Below are 13,313 nucleotides of genomic sequence, written 5' to 3'. Positions count from 1 at the left end.
CATGAATAGTTTCACCTGTTTTTGAACTTTATAGAGACAGAATTCTACTGTATCTGGCTTCTTTACATAGGATTATCTTTATGGGATCTATCCATGTCATTGCATGTAGTTGTAATTCATTCTCATTGCTATATAGTATTACATTAAGGCTATACTATTATCTGTCCATTCTATTACTGATGGAAATTTGGTAGTTTTTACATCTTGTTTGTTATGATTAATGCTATTTTACACATTCCTATACATATCTTTTTTCCATTTTTATTATTTTAGAAAAATGTGAATTCAAAACCATATATGTAAATATTATTTTAGAAATGTTTTTTTCTACTCTCACATTTCAGATTCTTGTCATTGCTAGGAGTATTTTTTCAGTTATCTACCATGGCTTTCTAGAATACCATATTTATTGTTATTGGTTGTTTGAGATCCAGTACTTTTGAATCCATGTACAATTCTGTAACAGGTACCTGCTAATGTAATGTTACAACCACAGGTTTTTTTTTTCACTTGTCTTTTTGAGTTATAAGCTTCACTATGTTGTAACTACTTAGTATACTAATTTTTAAAGTAATCTTTAGAGACTTTAAAATGATATTCTACATTTGTAAGTGTGAAATCATTCTTCAGGGATAATTATCATATTACCATATCCTTGATAAGTATCTTTTTTGTTGTTACTGATTCCATCTGAAGTTTTCTCCCATGTAGTAAAGATTGATACATTTGTTAGGCAAGCTTGTCTTACATATAGTCATTTGTTATTCAAAATAATTTAGAAAGTGTCTTCTTAAGATGAAAGATGTATGAGAACTTGAATTTAGGAAGAATCTCTTTTTTTCTGCAGTTTAGCTTTTGATTAAAAAAAGGACCATCAAATTATATTTGGGACTATATATCTTTGAGAAAAAGATATGACAGCACTTCAAAAAATTTGTGGAAAAATGGAATTAAAAGATAAAAATGAAAAATGGAATTAAAGGATAAAAAGTGGAAACAGTTTTAATTTTAATTTCAGATTTTTCAATAGAGATGATTTCTTAGAAAAATTAAATACAGATGAGGTCTCACTATGTTGCCCAAGCTGGTCTTAAACTCCTGAGCTCATGTGATCCTCCTGCCTTGGCCTCCCAAAGTGCTAGGATTGATTGCCAGCATGAGCCACCATGCCCGGCCAACTTTATTTTTTAGCATAAATGCCATCAAGGTCAAGATACTTTTGTAAGCAATTATAGCAGCCATTGAGTCCATTCCTAAAGAATTTACGGTCCTGAGATTTCAACCATGTCAGTGCAGTCTTTTTTACATGAATAACTAAAAGAAAATGGGGCCGGGTGCAGTGACTCGCACCTGTAATCCCAGCACTTTGGGAGGCCAAGGTGGGCGGATCAGGAGGTCAGGAGATAGAGACCATCCTGGCTAACATGGTGAAACCCCGTCTCTACTATAAATGCAAAAAATTAGCCGGGTGTGGTGGTGGGTGCCTGTAGTCCCAGCTACTTGGGAGGCTGAAGCATGAGAATGGCGTGAACCTGGGAGGCGGAGCTTGCAGTGAGCCAAGATCATGCCACTGCACTCCAGCCTGGGCAACAGAGCCAGACTCCCACTCAAAAAAAAAAAAAAAAAAAAAAGAAAATGGGTTTGTTTTAAAGATATATATACACATATATATGGAAACAAAAAAGTCAGAAGGAGCCAAGTCAGAACTGTAAGGTTGATGCCTAATGATTTTCCTTGAAAATTCATGCAAATTGCCCTTGTTTGATGAGAGGAATGAGCAGGAGCATTGTCATGGTGGAGAAGGACTCTTTGATAAAGCTTTCCTGGGATTTTTTCTGCTAAAGTTTTGGCTAACTTTCCCAAAACACTCTCATAATCAGATGTTGTTGTTCCTTGGCCATCCAGAGAGTCAATAAACAAAATGCCAGAAGATCTCAAAAAACTGTTGCCGTGAACTTTACTCTGTTTTTTGTTTGTTTGTTTGTTGTTTTTTAAGAGACAAGGTCTTTGTGTCACCGAGGCTGGAGTGCAGTGGTGCAATCATAGCTCACTGAAGCCTGGAACTCAAGTGATCCTCCTGTCTCAGCCTTCTGAGTAGCTGAGACTGTAGGCCTGTGCCACCACACTTGGCTAATTTTAAACAATAGTTTTGAAGAGACAGGGTCTTACTATGTTGCCAGGCTGGTCTTGTCCTCCTGGGCTCAAGCGATTCTCTTGCCCCGGTCTCCCAAAGTGTTGGGATTTACAGGTGTGAGCCACTGCATCTAGCCCACCTTTGCTCTTCACTAGTCCACTGTGCTTTAACTGGACCACTTCCACCTCTTGGTAGCTATTGTCTGGACTGTGCCTTGTCTTCAGTATCATATTGGAAAAGCCATGTTTTGTCTCCTGTTACAACTCTTCGAAGAAATGCTTCAGGATATTGATGCTACCTATTTAAAATTTCCATTGAGAGCTCTGCTCTTGTCTGCAGCTGATCTGAGTGCAATAGTTTTGACACCCATTGAGTGGAACGTTTACTCAACGTTAATTTTTTAGCCAGAGTTGTGTCAAACTGAATCAATTGAGATGTCTATGATATTGGCTATCATTTCTGCTGGTCCTTTTCAATTAAGGCATGAACAAGATTATTTTTTTTTTTCCTACAAATCAATGAGGGTGGTCTGCTGCTATGGGCTTCATCTTCAAAATCATCTTGTCAGCCAGGCATGGTGGCTCACCCCTGTAATCGCAGCACTTTTAAGAGGCGGAGGCAGGAAGATCGCTTGAGCCCAGGAGTTTGAGACCAGCCTTGGCAACATAGCAAGACCCTGTCTCTACAAAAAATTAAAAATTAGCTGAGCATAATGGTGCACGCCTGTAGTTACAGTTTCTCTGGAGGTTGAAGTGGGAGAACCACTTGATACAGAAGGTCAGGGTTGCAAAGAGCAGTTATTGCATCACTGCCTTCCAGCCTGGGCAACAGAGGGAGACCCTGCCTCAACACAAAACAAAAAACTCTTATTGTCCTTTCTTAAAACAAATTACCCATTTGTAAACTGCTGATTTCTTTGAGTCATTGTTCCCATAAACTTTTCATAAGGTCTCAGTGATTTCATCATACTTCCATTAAAGTTTTGATAGAAATTTGATGTTTCTTTTTGCTTTAACATTAGCAGAATTCATGTTGCTTTAATAGGGACTCTTTTCAAACTAATGTCTTATCCTTCTTAGTGCCTCAAACTAGATCCTGTTCAGACATGTAATTGTTTATTTTGGTACAAAAGTTTTTTGATATCCATGCATAGTTTTTTTCATAATATGCATTTCCATGAATTTTTTGAATTTTTAAAAATATTTTTCTTTTTAGTTCAAATGTTGTTTCTGGTCTAATATTTACTTGTTTATATTTAATAAATAATTTTTAACTTAAAAAATATTTTTATCTTTTTTTACATGCATCGTTGTGTGTGCAGTTTCTGGTGTATTTTTAACAGTAGCAATAGGACTGTTCAGGACTCTTAGGAAATGCAAAGAAAGCAAACTTTTTACCCTTGAGGATTGCTTTGGAGATAGCAAGATATAGCTTTGAATCACAGCTCCAGAATTGACTGCTTATGTGCATTTTGGTTAAGTTTCTTAAACTCTGTCAGCCTGGGTTTTCTCTTCTGCAAGAACTCTTGCAGACTTTAAAAAAATATATAAAGTGCTTAATGCATATATATACATACAAACGCATGTGTGCATATGTATATGTGTATACACATACACACACATACACACACAGCTTGCTAAGTATGAGGCACGCATTACCATTATTACTATCTGCCTTTCAGAATTACCTATTTTCTATTGATATCATAACTACTTTTCCTCAATTGCTTTATCTTTTAGGCCCCAGAATTGTCTGGTCTTTCCTGCCTTGGATACCCACTCAAGCTGGTTCCTTTCTTTCTTTCTTTTTTTTTTTTTTTTTTTTTGAGACAGAGTCTTGCTCTGTCATCCAGGCTAGAGTACAGTGGCACAATCTTGGCTCACTGCAACCTCCACCTCCCAGGTTCAGATGATTCTCCTGCCTCAGCCTCCCGAGTAGCTGGGATTACAGGCGCCCACCACCATACCCAGCTAGTTTTGTATTTTTAGTAGAGACAGGGTTTCACCATGTTTGCCATGCTGGTCTCAAACTCCACACCTCAAGTGATCCACCCACCTCGGCCTCCCAAAGTGTTGAGATTACAGGCGTGAGCCACTGCACCCGGCCTAACTAGTTCCTTTCTAAAGTACAATGTGCGAGTACTTTTCTTTCCATTTCTTAGATCTTTGCTACCTAAAGTTTAAGTGCATAAATTAGCAGCATTGAAAACTTCTTATAAATACCTCAAAGCACTTGAGCACTTTTAATTTATGCATTTCTGTTGGTTATAATACTTGGGAGTGGAATCACTGAGTCATAGAGTATATACATGTTCAGTTTTAGTAGTTATTATGAATTTTGCATCAATTTATTGTTTTCCCACGTGTTTACACTAATTTACATTCCCTCCAGCAACACATAAAAGTTCCAGTTGCTCTATATCTTGACTAATACATGGCATTGTCTGTCTTTTTATTGTGCTGTTCTGGTGGGTATATTATGGTATTGTATTGCATTATGGTCTTAATTTACTTTTCTCTGATGACCCATGATATTGAGCACCTTTTCGTGTTTATTGACCATCTAGATCTCCTCCTTTCTAAATCTGTTTTCCTGTGAGACATATACCTTCTTTTGTAATGCCTAGACCTTGAGGAAATTGTAGTTCTGGTGCTGATGGTTATTATTTTTTCTTTTGATTCTTTTCCATATTTAGAAGCTTCTGGAATGAAGTACTACATAGAATTCCTTAGGACTTGGAATATATAGATAATAACTCTCTTTTGATAGGTATTTGTTGGTTTGCTCAGATATGAGAGTGATTAGCACACCGAACTTACGCCTCATATTCTAAAGCAGCAATACTAGTAGATTATGAAGCCTATATCGTATATCATGCACCCCAAATATTAGAGTTAGTCTTGCATTTTTTTCCCAAACAGTAAATAAGTAGTTACTGAGTGTTAGTTATGTGTTAGGTACTGTGCCAGATGCCAAGGATCAATGATAAATGAGATACAGACCCTGTTTGAAGGAGCTGGCCACTGTAAAGGAGATCAGTAACAACAGCAGCAAAGTAGGTAATTACAGCACTTGATGTTAAGAGCTGCCAGGAAGAGGAGCTGTGGGATTACATTAGAACATCACTTAATCAGACTGTTGGGTTGGTGGAATGAGTTGGGGAATGGGGTGCTAGTTAGGGAATGCTTACTGAAAGATGGTACTTCAGCTGAATTTTGAAAGACAAATGAGACATAGACATGATGCATTGGAGATTTGGTGAATGGGAATTTAAATGGTTCACATATTTAATGGCATTTATTCCACTGAATACAATTCAACTGAAATTTGCTGAATGCTTATCATAAACTGGGCATGTGTTGGCTCTGAAAATGAGAGAAAGCACAGTCCTTATGGGAAGTTCCAAATAGTTCTAAATGACTGGAGTATAACACTTGAGGTGAGGGAATGGTGAATGATGATACAGGAAAGACAGGCAGAGACATATATATGTATTACATAAATACTATGTGTATACCTATCACACTATATGAAGTCCTTTAATAGTCAACCGTTCTGATTACCCTCTTACTCCGATTTTCCGATCAGGTACATAACATGCTATGAGTGTAGAATGGGTTTCAGTTTCCCAGTATCAGTGGAGCCTCCATTCTGTGTGGTACCATAATTTGTCCTGACTCCCAGAGCTTCTGTCCAAAACCATCGTAGAAAAATTCTTGAATCTTCCCCTTGCTTTTCATTTCAGTCAGCTTGCCTTACCTGTAATTAGGGGGTATACAGAAGACTAATCTTTCTTACTACTAAAGTTCGTAACGTATGGACACTTTGGTCAAAAGTAATTAGTGGAAAGAGAAGTGTTTCTAATTCTGGGGTCTACAGAAAATAAGATAGTGGAGCTGGCTGAGGACTGATACACAGCCCTTCCATCAGAGCCAAAACTTATCTATGCTCGTTCCTCATTTCATTCATTCTTGCCCCCAACATTTTTCCCCCCACTTCTTAAACTCAGGGTCAATTTAAAGGTCTGGCCCTCAGACTGTTTAGGGTCATGAGGGGAACATTGTAACTGGTAGCCAAAAATGCCACTGTAACTAGAAAGCTATGTCTCTAGCATCTAAACTTGGAATTCTAAGTGTCATTTCTCCCAAACCCAAATTGTTATTACATATGGTGTGTATTAATAAATTCTATAATACTTTTAATATGATAGCATTATTTTAGACATTATGAGTTAAATCTTTCATTGGGTAACCATAGATTGCATTATAGTATAATCATTAAGAATATAGGCTTTAGAATCAGATAGATCTGGATTTAAATACTGATTCTGTCCATTACTAGTCAGTTTGAATTTCTCTAAGTCTTAGTTTCCACATCTATAAAATTTCCTCATAGAGTCATTAAAAGCTTAAAATGAAACAATGTATGTAAAATGTTAAACATGAATATATACATACAGATACACACCTGCTAGGTATCCCTCACAGATTTGTGAGAAAGAATAATTAACTGTCACTAAATAACCCCTGCTACAAATCTGGATTATAAATTGCCTCCTGTAGACACCCTGAAGGATGATGTCCATTTCTTAGTAGTCTCTCTTGTGCCTTCACTTGGAGACCCTCCTGAAGGATTTAGTGCACATATTTTTTTAGTCTAAATTTTAAGTCAGACCACCTCAAATATGTCCCAAAAATTCTAAGAAACTTTTGCAGCTATGGCAATACAATGGTAGGCTTGATTTTATTTATTTAGATAAAATACGATGATAGACTTGATTTTACTTATTATATAGGCTAATAACTTCCTAGAGCACTATGATTGCCACGATTCCAAAGAGAAAAAAAACTTTTCAAGCACCAAAAAAGTAGCTTAAAAGCAAATTTTGTACACCAGTCGGGGACTCTTTAGGGTATAAGAAATACCACCTTCAGCACCTTGTCCAGTGGAGCATGTGAAATTAAGTACTTAGATTCTTTTTGTGGACTGAAGCTTCATTTTCTTTGGATTAGTTCAAAGTATTATGCAGTATTTCCATAGCCTTTACATTTTGGCAACTCTTTTCTTTGTTTGATCCTAGCAGAAAAATGGATTATAATTTGGGCCCAAAATAATTATCTTTTAATTGTTCCTTTTGTTTTACTAGATATGATAATATCCTAAACTATATAATATATTAAAATAGAATGAGGATGTATTTGATATTAATTACTATGGGATGATGTACAGATACAGAAGTGTTCCAAACTATGCCTTTTAAACTATAGTGTCTTGCCTGTGGTAAAAAATGCTGGACTTCATTTGGGAGTGATATTGGAAATTTGAAAGCTTATAATCTTTGTGTAAAACAATTGTGTATTTATACCTGTATAACACAGCTGTGTGAAGTTCTGTGTCTTGTATATAAAGAAAAATGTGTCAAAACTGAAAAGCATCCAGAAAGTGGCAACCAGAATCATCAAGAGGCAGGAGTGGCTTAAAAGCTTTATACCCTTCAATGTGAAATGATCCTTAGGGGTATCATTAGAAAAGTCTTAGAGTGGGAAGGGGAATTAGCCTTGATCTACTCCAACCTGTTACTTAATGCAGGAATTTATCTTATGATAATCCTGATAAATGGCTGAGCTTCCTCTGTTTGAATACTGGATGATGCATTAAGAGTGCTGATTTTGGCTAGGCTCACACCTGTAATGCCAGCACTTTGGGAGGCTAAGGAAGGCAGATCACCTGAGGTCAGGAGTTCCAGACCAGCCTGGCCAACATGGTGAAACCCTGTCTCTACTAAAAATACAAAAAGTAGCCAGGTGTGGTGGTGCGCGCCTGTAATTCCAGCTACTCGGGAGGCTGAGGCAGGAGAATCACTTGAACCCAGGAGGCAGAGGTTGCAGTGTACTGAGATTGTACTACTGCACTCCAGCCTGGGTCACAGACTGTCTCCAAAAAAAAAAAAAAAAAATGCTGATTTTGGGGACATGCTGCTTGGGTTTAAATCCCAGCCCTGCCTAATGGGATCTACCGTGGTCACTCACCTACTAGCTGGGTGACTATGGGCAAATTCTTAACCTCTCTGCAAATTTTTAACCAGCCCCATTTCCTGGCTTATTATTGCCAGCATCTGTGTTCCTGACAATAGGCAAAGACACAAGGGATTTAGCCTCTGACCCCCTCCCTTCTAGCATTGAGAGATGAACTGAGAATCAAGTAAATGTTTGTGTTATACATCTGGTGGAAAAAAAGTATATTCAGTATATAGTAGTTACCTTTAAAAAATGAAAGTTTCAGTATAGACCAGAGTGGTGAAAAGGAAGTTTAGGGGAGTCTTCATGGATCAGACAAGTCTGTTAGTTGAAGGAGAGTCTATCGACTATTCCCAGTTCTTCCTTCTGGAACAAACAACATAAATCAGTTTAATTCCTTCTGTGTGACAACGCTTCACCTTATCAAACGTAAAATATAAAAGGCATAGTCTGGGTGAGTGTGGATTTTTCCCCCCTTAAAATTCCATAGCTTTAAAGAGTATTTTGTATATTTTGGCTAAAATTTAGGAAAAACAAAATGAACCCACTAATGGGTGATAATTTTGTAGAGCTCTTTAACTTTTTAATCCAAAAAATTGTGTGGACTGTAAATTATAATTCATTTCCATCAACTCATATATGATTATTCAGCAAAAGTGGAAATTTGAAGTAGATTCCAAACGTTTTGAGTTTTAAAATATTCTAAATAGTGTGTTATTTAGATTCAGCCTTGAGTGACAAAAATATCCAAAATAAGAGTGGCTTAAACAAATAGAAATATTTTGCTGTCTTGTAAAAGTCTGAGCAGGTGATGTAAACTGTTGTCATGTCTGATGGTGTCAAAAATATGGTTTTCTCTTTCTTGTTGCTCTCCCCTTCTTAAGTCTGGTCTCGAGGTGCAAAATGGTGGCTTTGATATTCCAGGCTTCAGGATGAAGGAAGGGATGAAGACGAAGTTGTTAGGGATATTTCTGCTTTATATCTCACTGGCTGGAACATATTCATGTGGCCGCATCTATTAATAGTTGCAAGAGAGGCTAAGAAGCAGGGTGTACACTGTGTAGCCATGTACTCAGTTGTAATTTGGGAGTTTCATGTATGGGAGAAATAAAGATGCAGAAGATATTGGGGGACAACCAGCAGTGTAATGTAATTAGTACAGCTACTTACTTGAGTAGGCCTTCATTAAATCGTTGTTCAATGGATGAATGTTTCTAATTGCTCCTGTCAAAGTAGGTATTGATCTGGATATTTACATATATAGATGATAAATTATGGCAAGATTATTTATTATTGATGTTTTTATAATTTTATTTCTCATCTACTCTTTACAAATATGGTATATCTGACAGTCTTCAGGCAGATGTAATACTGTCCAAGATTCATTTCAGTTTATTTATTGCTGTCCCCCGCCCTCCAAAAAACTTGGAGGTGTATTTAAAAATCTCTTCTCATGTGTCTATGATGACCATTTCTTGCATATGCTCGGCAAATGTTTATAGACTGAATAAATGAATGGTAATAAAACCTTGAGGCATCCAAGCCTTTTCTTTTAATTTCTTTTGTTTCGATTTACACAAACAAAAGTTTATATCTATAATATACATAGAAGAAATTCTTGACCTTAAATCTGTATTTATTACAAGATTTTCAGGAACATTCATTCAGCTTTCAGGTGGAATGTGGTTAGGTTTGGATTTAATTATGGTTAAGTACCAATTATGGCATTATTAGGCAAAAAAGGCTAAACACCCATTGTAGGGATTTCAGTGCTAGTTATTTCATTGAGGCTATCGGGGATTTGAGGAGAGAGACGTATTTGTTAGACCACCCTGGCAAGGTGTTTGAGTATTATAAAATTCCCAAAGATGAGTAATAAACTACTCAGGCATCAAGAAACCATTTAGCTTACTTTAACTGAATAGAAAGTTCCTAGAAATCGATAAGGTTTTTCTGGAGTCCTGGAAACATATTTTGGAATGTTAGTAAGTTATATTGCTTGAACTTGATTTGTCTCACTTTGTTTGTTTTATATGCTGAGAAAGTAACTTTCAAGCTTCATTAAATTTTTTGACATAATTTACAGTTTGCAAAAGTTATTAAGATAAAAATAATCTCCAGCGACAGAAACTCAGTTCTTCCTAAGTCATTGCATTACATGTTTGGAGTACTCTGACTGAGGGTATTACTGTGTGGCAGTTATGCTGGCTCTGAAGTCAGATAGCCCAGGTCAGATTTTGTGCCATCACTTACTTTGTGACCTCAGGTGACTTATTTAGCTTCTCTGTGCCTCATCTATACACTGTAGGGTAATAATACTTCATAGAGTTGTAGTAGGGTTGAGAGAGCAGGGCACCTAGCACTTAGAATAAAGCTTAGTACATAATAAACAATAAATGTCATTAATGGTCACTTTTGTCATCATTATTAATGTTTTCTTCAAAATGAGTTAAAATATGACTCCAAGAAATATTTAGGAGATTATATCAGTTGACTTTTTCATTTGTAGCATATACGTTATGTGGTACCAAGTGAAATGGAAGATGCAGGTTTGGTGAAGAAGAGAAGGAGAATGTTGAATGTGGTTTTTTTGTTTTGGTTTTGGTTTTACAGTTTTTTTTAGAGACAGGGTCTCACTGTGTCACCCACGCTGTATTGCAGTGGCACATCTTGGGTTACTGCAACCTCTGCCTCCCAGGTTCAAGGGATCCTCCTGCCTCACCCTCCTAAGTAGCTGGGACTACAGACATGTGCCACCACACCCAGCTACTTTTTTATTTTTAGTAGAGATGGGGTTTCGCCATGTTGCCCATTCTGGTCTCGAACTCCTGGGCTCAAGTGAACCACCTGCCTCGGCCTCCCAAAGTGCTGGGATTATAGGCATGAGCTGTCATGCCCGGCCCTTGAATTTAGTTTAGAATGTGTTGAACTTGAGTTGTTTGTGGGATATTAATCTTGAAATATGAATTTAAAGGAGGGACAGAGGTCACTGGCATATGGGTGATAATTAAAACTATGGGAGATGAATGACATAACATAAGGGTCTACCTTGGGCCTAGGTTTGAAACCTGGGGACACTAACCTTCAAAGAACAGGCAGAGGACATAAAGGAAACCATCTGAAAGTTAGTAGGAGAAACAGGAGAGAGAAATACCACCAAAAAGAGTTACGGTGTCTGATGAAACAGAGATTAAAGTAATCTGAGAACTGAAAAGTATCCATGGTTTGCTAATTAACGGGTATTTTGTGACTGTTTGGTATCCGTAGAGTGGAGGTGGAAACCAGATAGCTGTGAATTTAGGAATGGTGATAAAGGAGGAAAAGAAGGCAATAAATGTAATTACTGTAACTACTCTTTTGAGAAATTTTAATGAGACAAGTTGGAAACTAGAGGAAGATACAGGATCAATGGAAAAGTTTTGGAGGGTATATGATTTGGATAGGCTTAAGAGAAATAGCTATTAGAAAAGAGAAAAGGTTGAATATGAAGAGAATGTAGAAAAGATAGGTTCAAGGCCAAATTTGATGAGATTGGCTTTGAATAGGAGGAGGGATGTGGATAGAAGTAAGCCTTTAAGAGAGGGAACTGGGGTTCACCTGTACTTCCTGCACTTTGGGAGGATCACTTGAGCCCAGGAGTTCAAGACCAGCCTGAGCAACATAGTAAGACCCCATCTCTACAAAGATTTAAAGAAAAACCAGCTGGGGATGCTGGCACATTCTCATAGTCCTAGCTACTAGGGAAGCTGAGGCAGAAGGATCACTTGAGCCCAGGAGGCTGAGGCTGCAGTGAGCTATGTTCACACCACTGCATTCCAGCCTGGATAACAAAACATTACCCTGTCTCAAAATAAATAAATAAAAAGGGAAAGTCACTCCGAATGACTTCATGTTCTCTAAAGAAATAAAAAGGGTGTTTGTCACTGAAAGGAGGGTTAGATACATGTTTTGAGGAGAATGGTGAAAGTTTAGAATAGAATTGAGGAAAGTGGGAGAGGTAGCTGACAAATTTGTTCCCTGACTGAGGGATTTTTCACCTGAACGGTATTTAAAGATATCACTGGTAGTGTGGATGCCATGAATGTGTTATATGAAAAAGCAGAAGGACTATATTTAATATAGAATATATTGATTTAGCATCTCTGTGTACAAAGCACTGTGCACATACACTTCCTGAGAGATTCAGATGAGCACTGGTCATCTTGTCCAAGGAGAGTATGAGCTAATAGCTCAGATCATGTGATTTGTCACAAACGCAAATGTTTATAATAGATTAAAAAGGGTAAATGGCACATGAGTTTTATAAACATACTATAACAGTTTGAAAAAGATAGAGATCCCATCAAATAGGTGGAAAATAAGAGGACTTTATGAAAAAGGCACAAAAAAGGGCCATGTGTGAATTTTCTGTTGAAATAGTAATTATTCTGAATTTTTGATTTATTACACTATGTATTCTTCTATAATACAATGACTGGCATTAAACAGAAGAAGAGAAACAAAGAGATTAATGAAACAGTGAGTTCTCTCCTGTCCAAACAGTGTTCTAAAGTTGATTATATTTTTAGTAAGAATATAGAATTCAGTAATCATTTTCACAAACATTCCACAAATATGAGCATCTCTATTAGGAGCAAAAGATACAGACATGACTAAGATACAATTTCTGTCCTCAAAGAGTGCATACTCTAATAGAAGAAATAGAAGTAAAAGGAACTGTAGTTTTGTACAACAAGTGATATAAACATGGTATATGTAAGTAGTGAAGTTTAGGGCACAATGGAAGGAAGCATGAATAAATGATTATGTTGACATAACAGCACATTTTTTTCCTTTTTCTTTCCTTTAGTTGGAGAACATCAATTAACAGGCCATAAAGTGGCAGTTAAAATCTTAAATAGACAGAAGATTCGCAGTTTAGATGTTGTTGGAAAAATAAAACGAGAAATTCAAAATCTAAAACTCTTTCGTCATCCTCATATTATCAAACTGTAAGTATTTTTGTATCTGATAATGCCAAAGAGACACCTGTCTTAAAATGTTTTTTAGGAATTTTATAATGATTGTTTATTGTTAACCTTTTACGAAGATGTTTTTTCATGTTCATATTCAGCAAGTGTTAATTCATTTAACCTTTATGAGTCCTTTTTTTGCACACTCTT

The 13,313-nt window shown here is 36.8% G+C and overlaps 1 protein-coding gene across 2 annotated transcripts in view; it reads left to right on the top strand.

Annotated features, from left to right (window-relative positions):
- Positions 1-13,313, top strand: part of PRKAA2 (protein kinase AMP-activated catalytic subunit alpha 2) — a 62,810-nt gene that overhangs the window by 16,247 nt on the left and 33,250 nt on the right. For both annotated transcript variants that reach the window (XM_015140450.3, XM_077955840.1), the window contains exon 2: positions 13,001-13,142. In XM_015140450.3, the coding sequence (XP_014995936.2) occupies positions 13,001-13,142 (142 nt within the window). The remainder of the gene's footprint in view (positions 1-13,000; positions 13,143-13,313) is intronic.

The sequence above is a fragment of the Macaca mulatta genome, chromosome 1 (genome assembly GCF_049350105.2).
Source record: "Macaca mulatta isolate MMU2019108-1 chromosome 1, T2T-MMU8v2.0, whole genome shotgun sequence".
Classification (NCBI taxonomy): domain Eukaryota; kingdom Metazoa; phylum Chordata; class Mammalia; order Primates; family Cercopithecidae; genus Macaca; species Macaca mulatta.
Note: the sequence above shows the minus strand (reverse complement) of the source record. Positions and strands in the feature narration are given on the sequence as shown.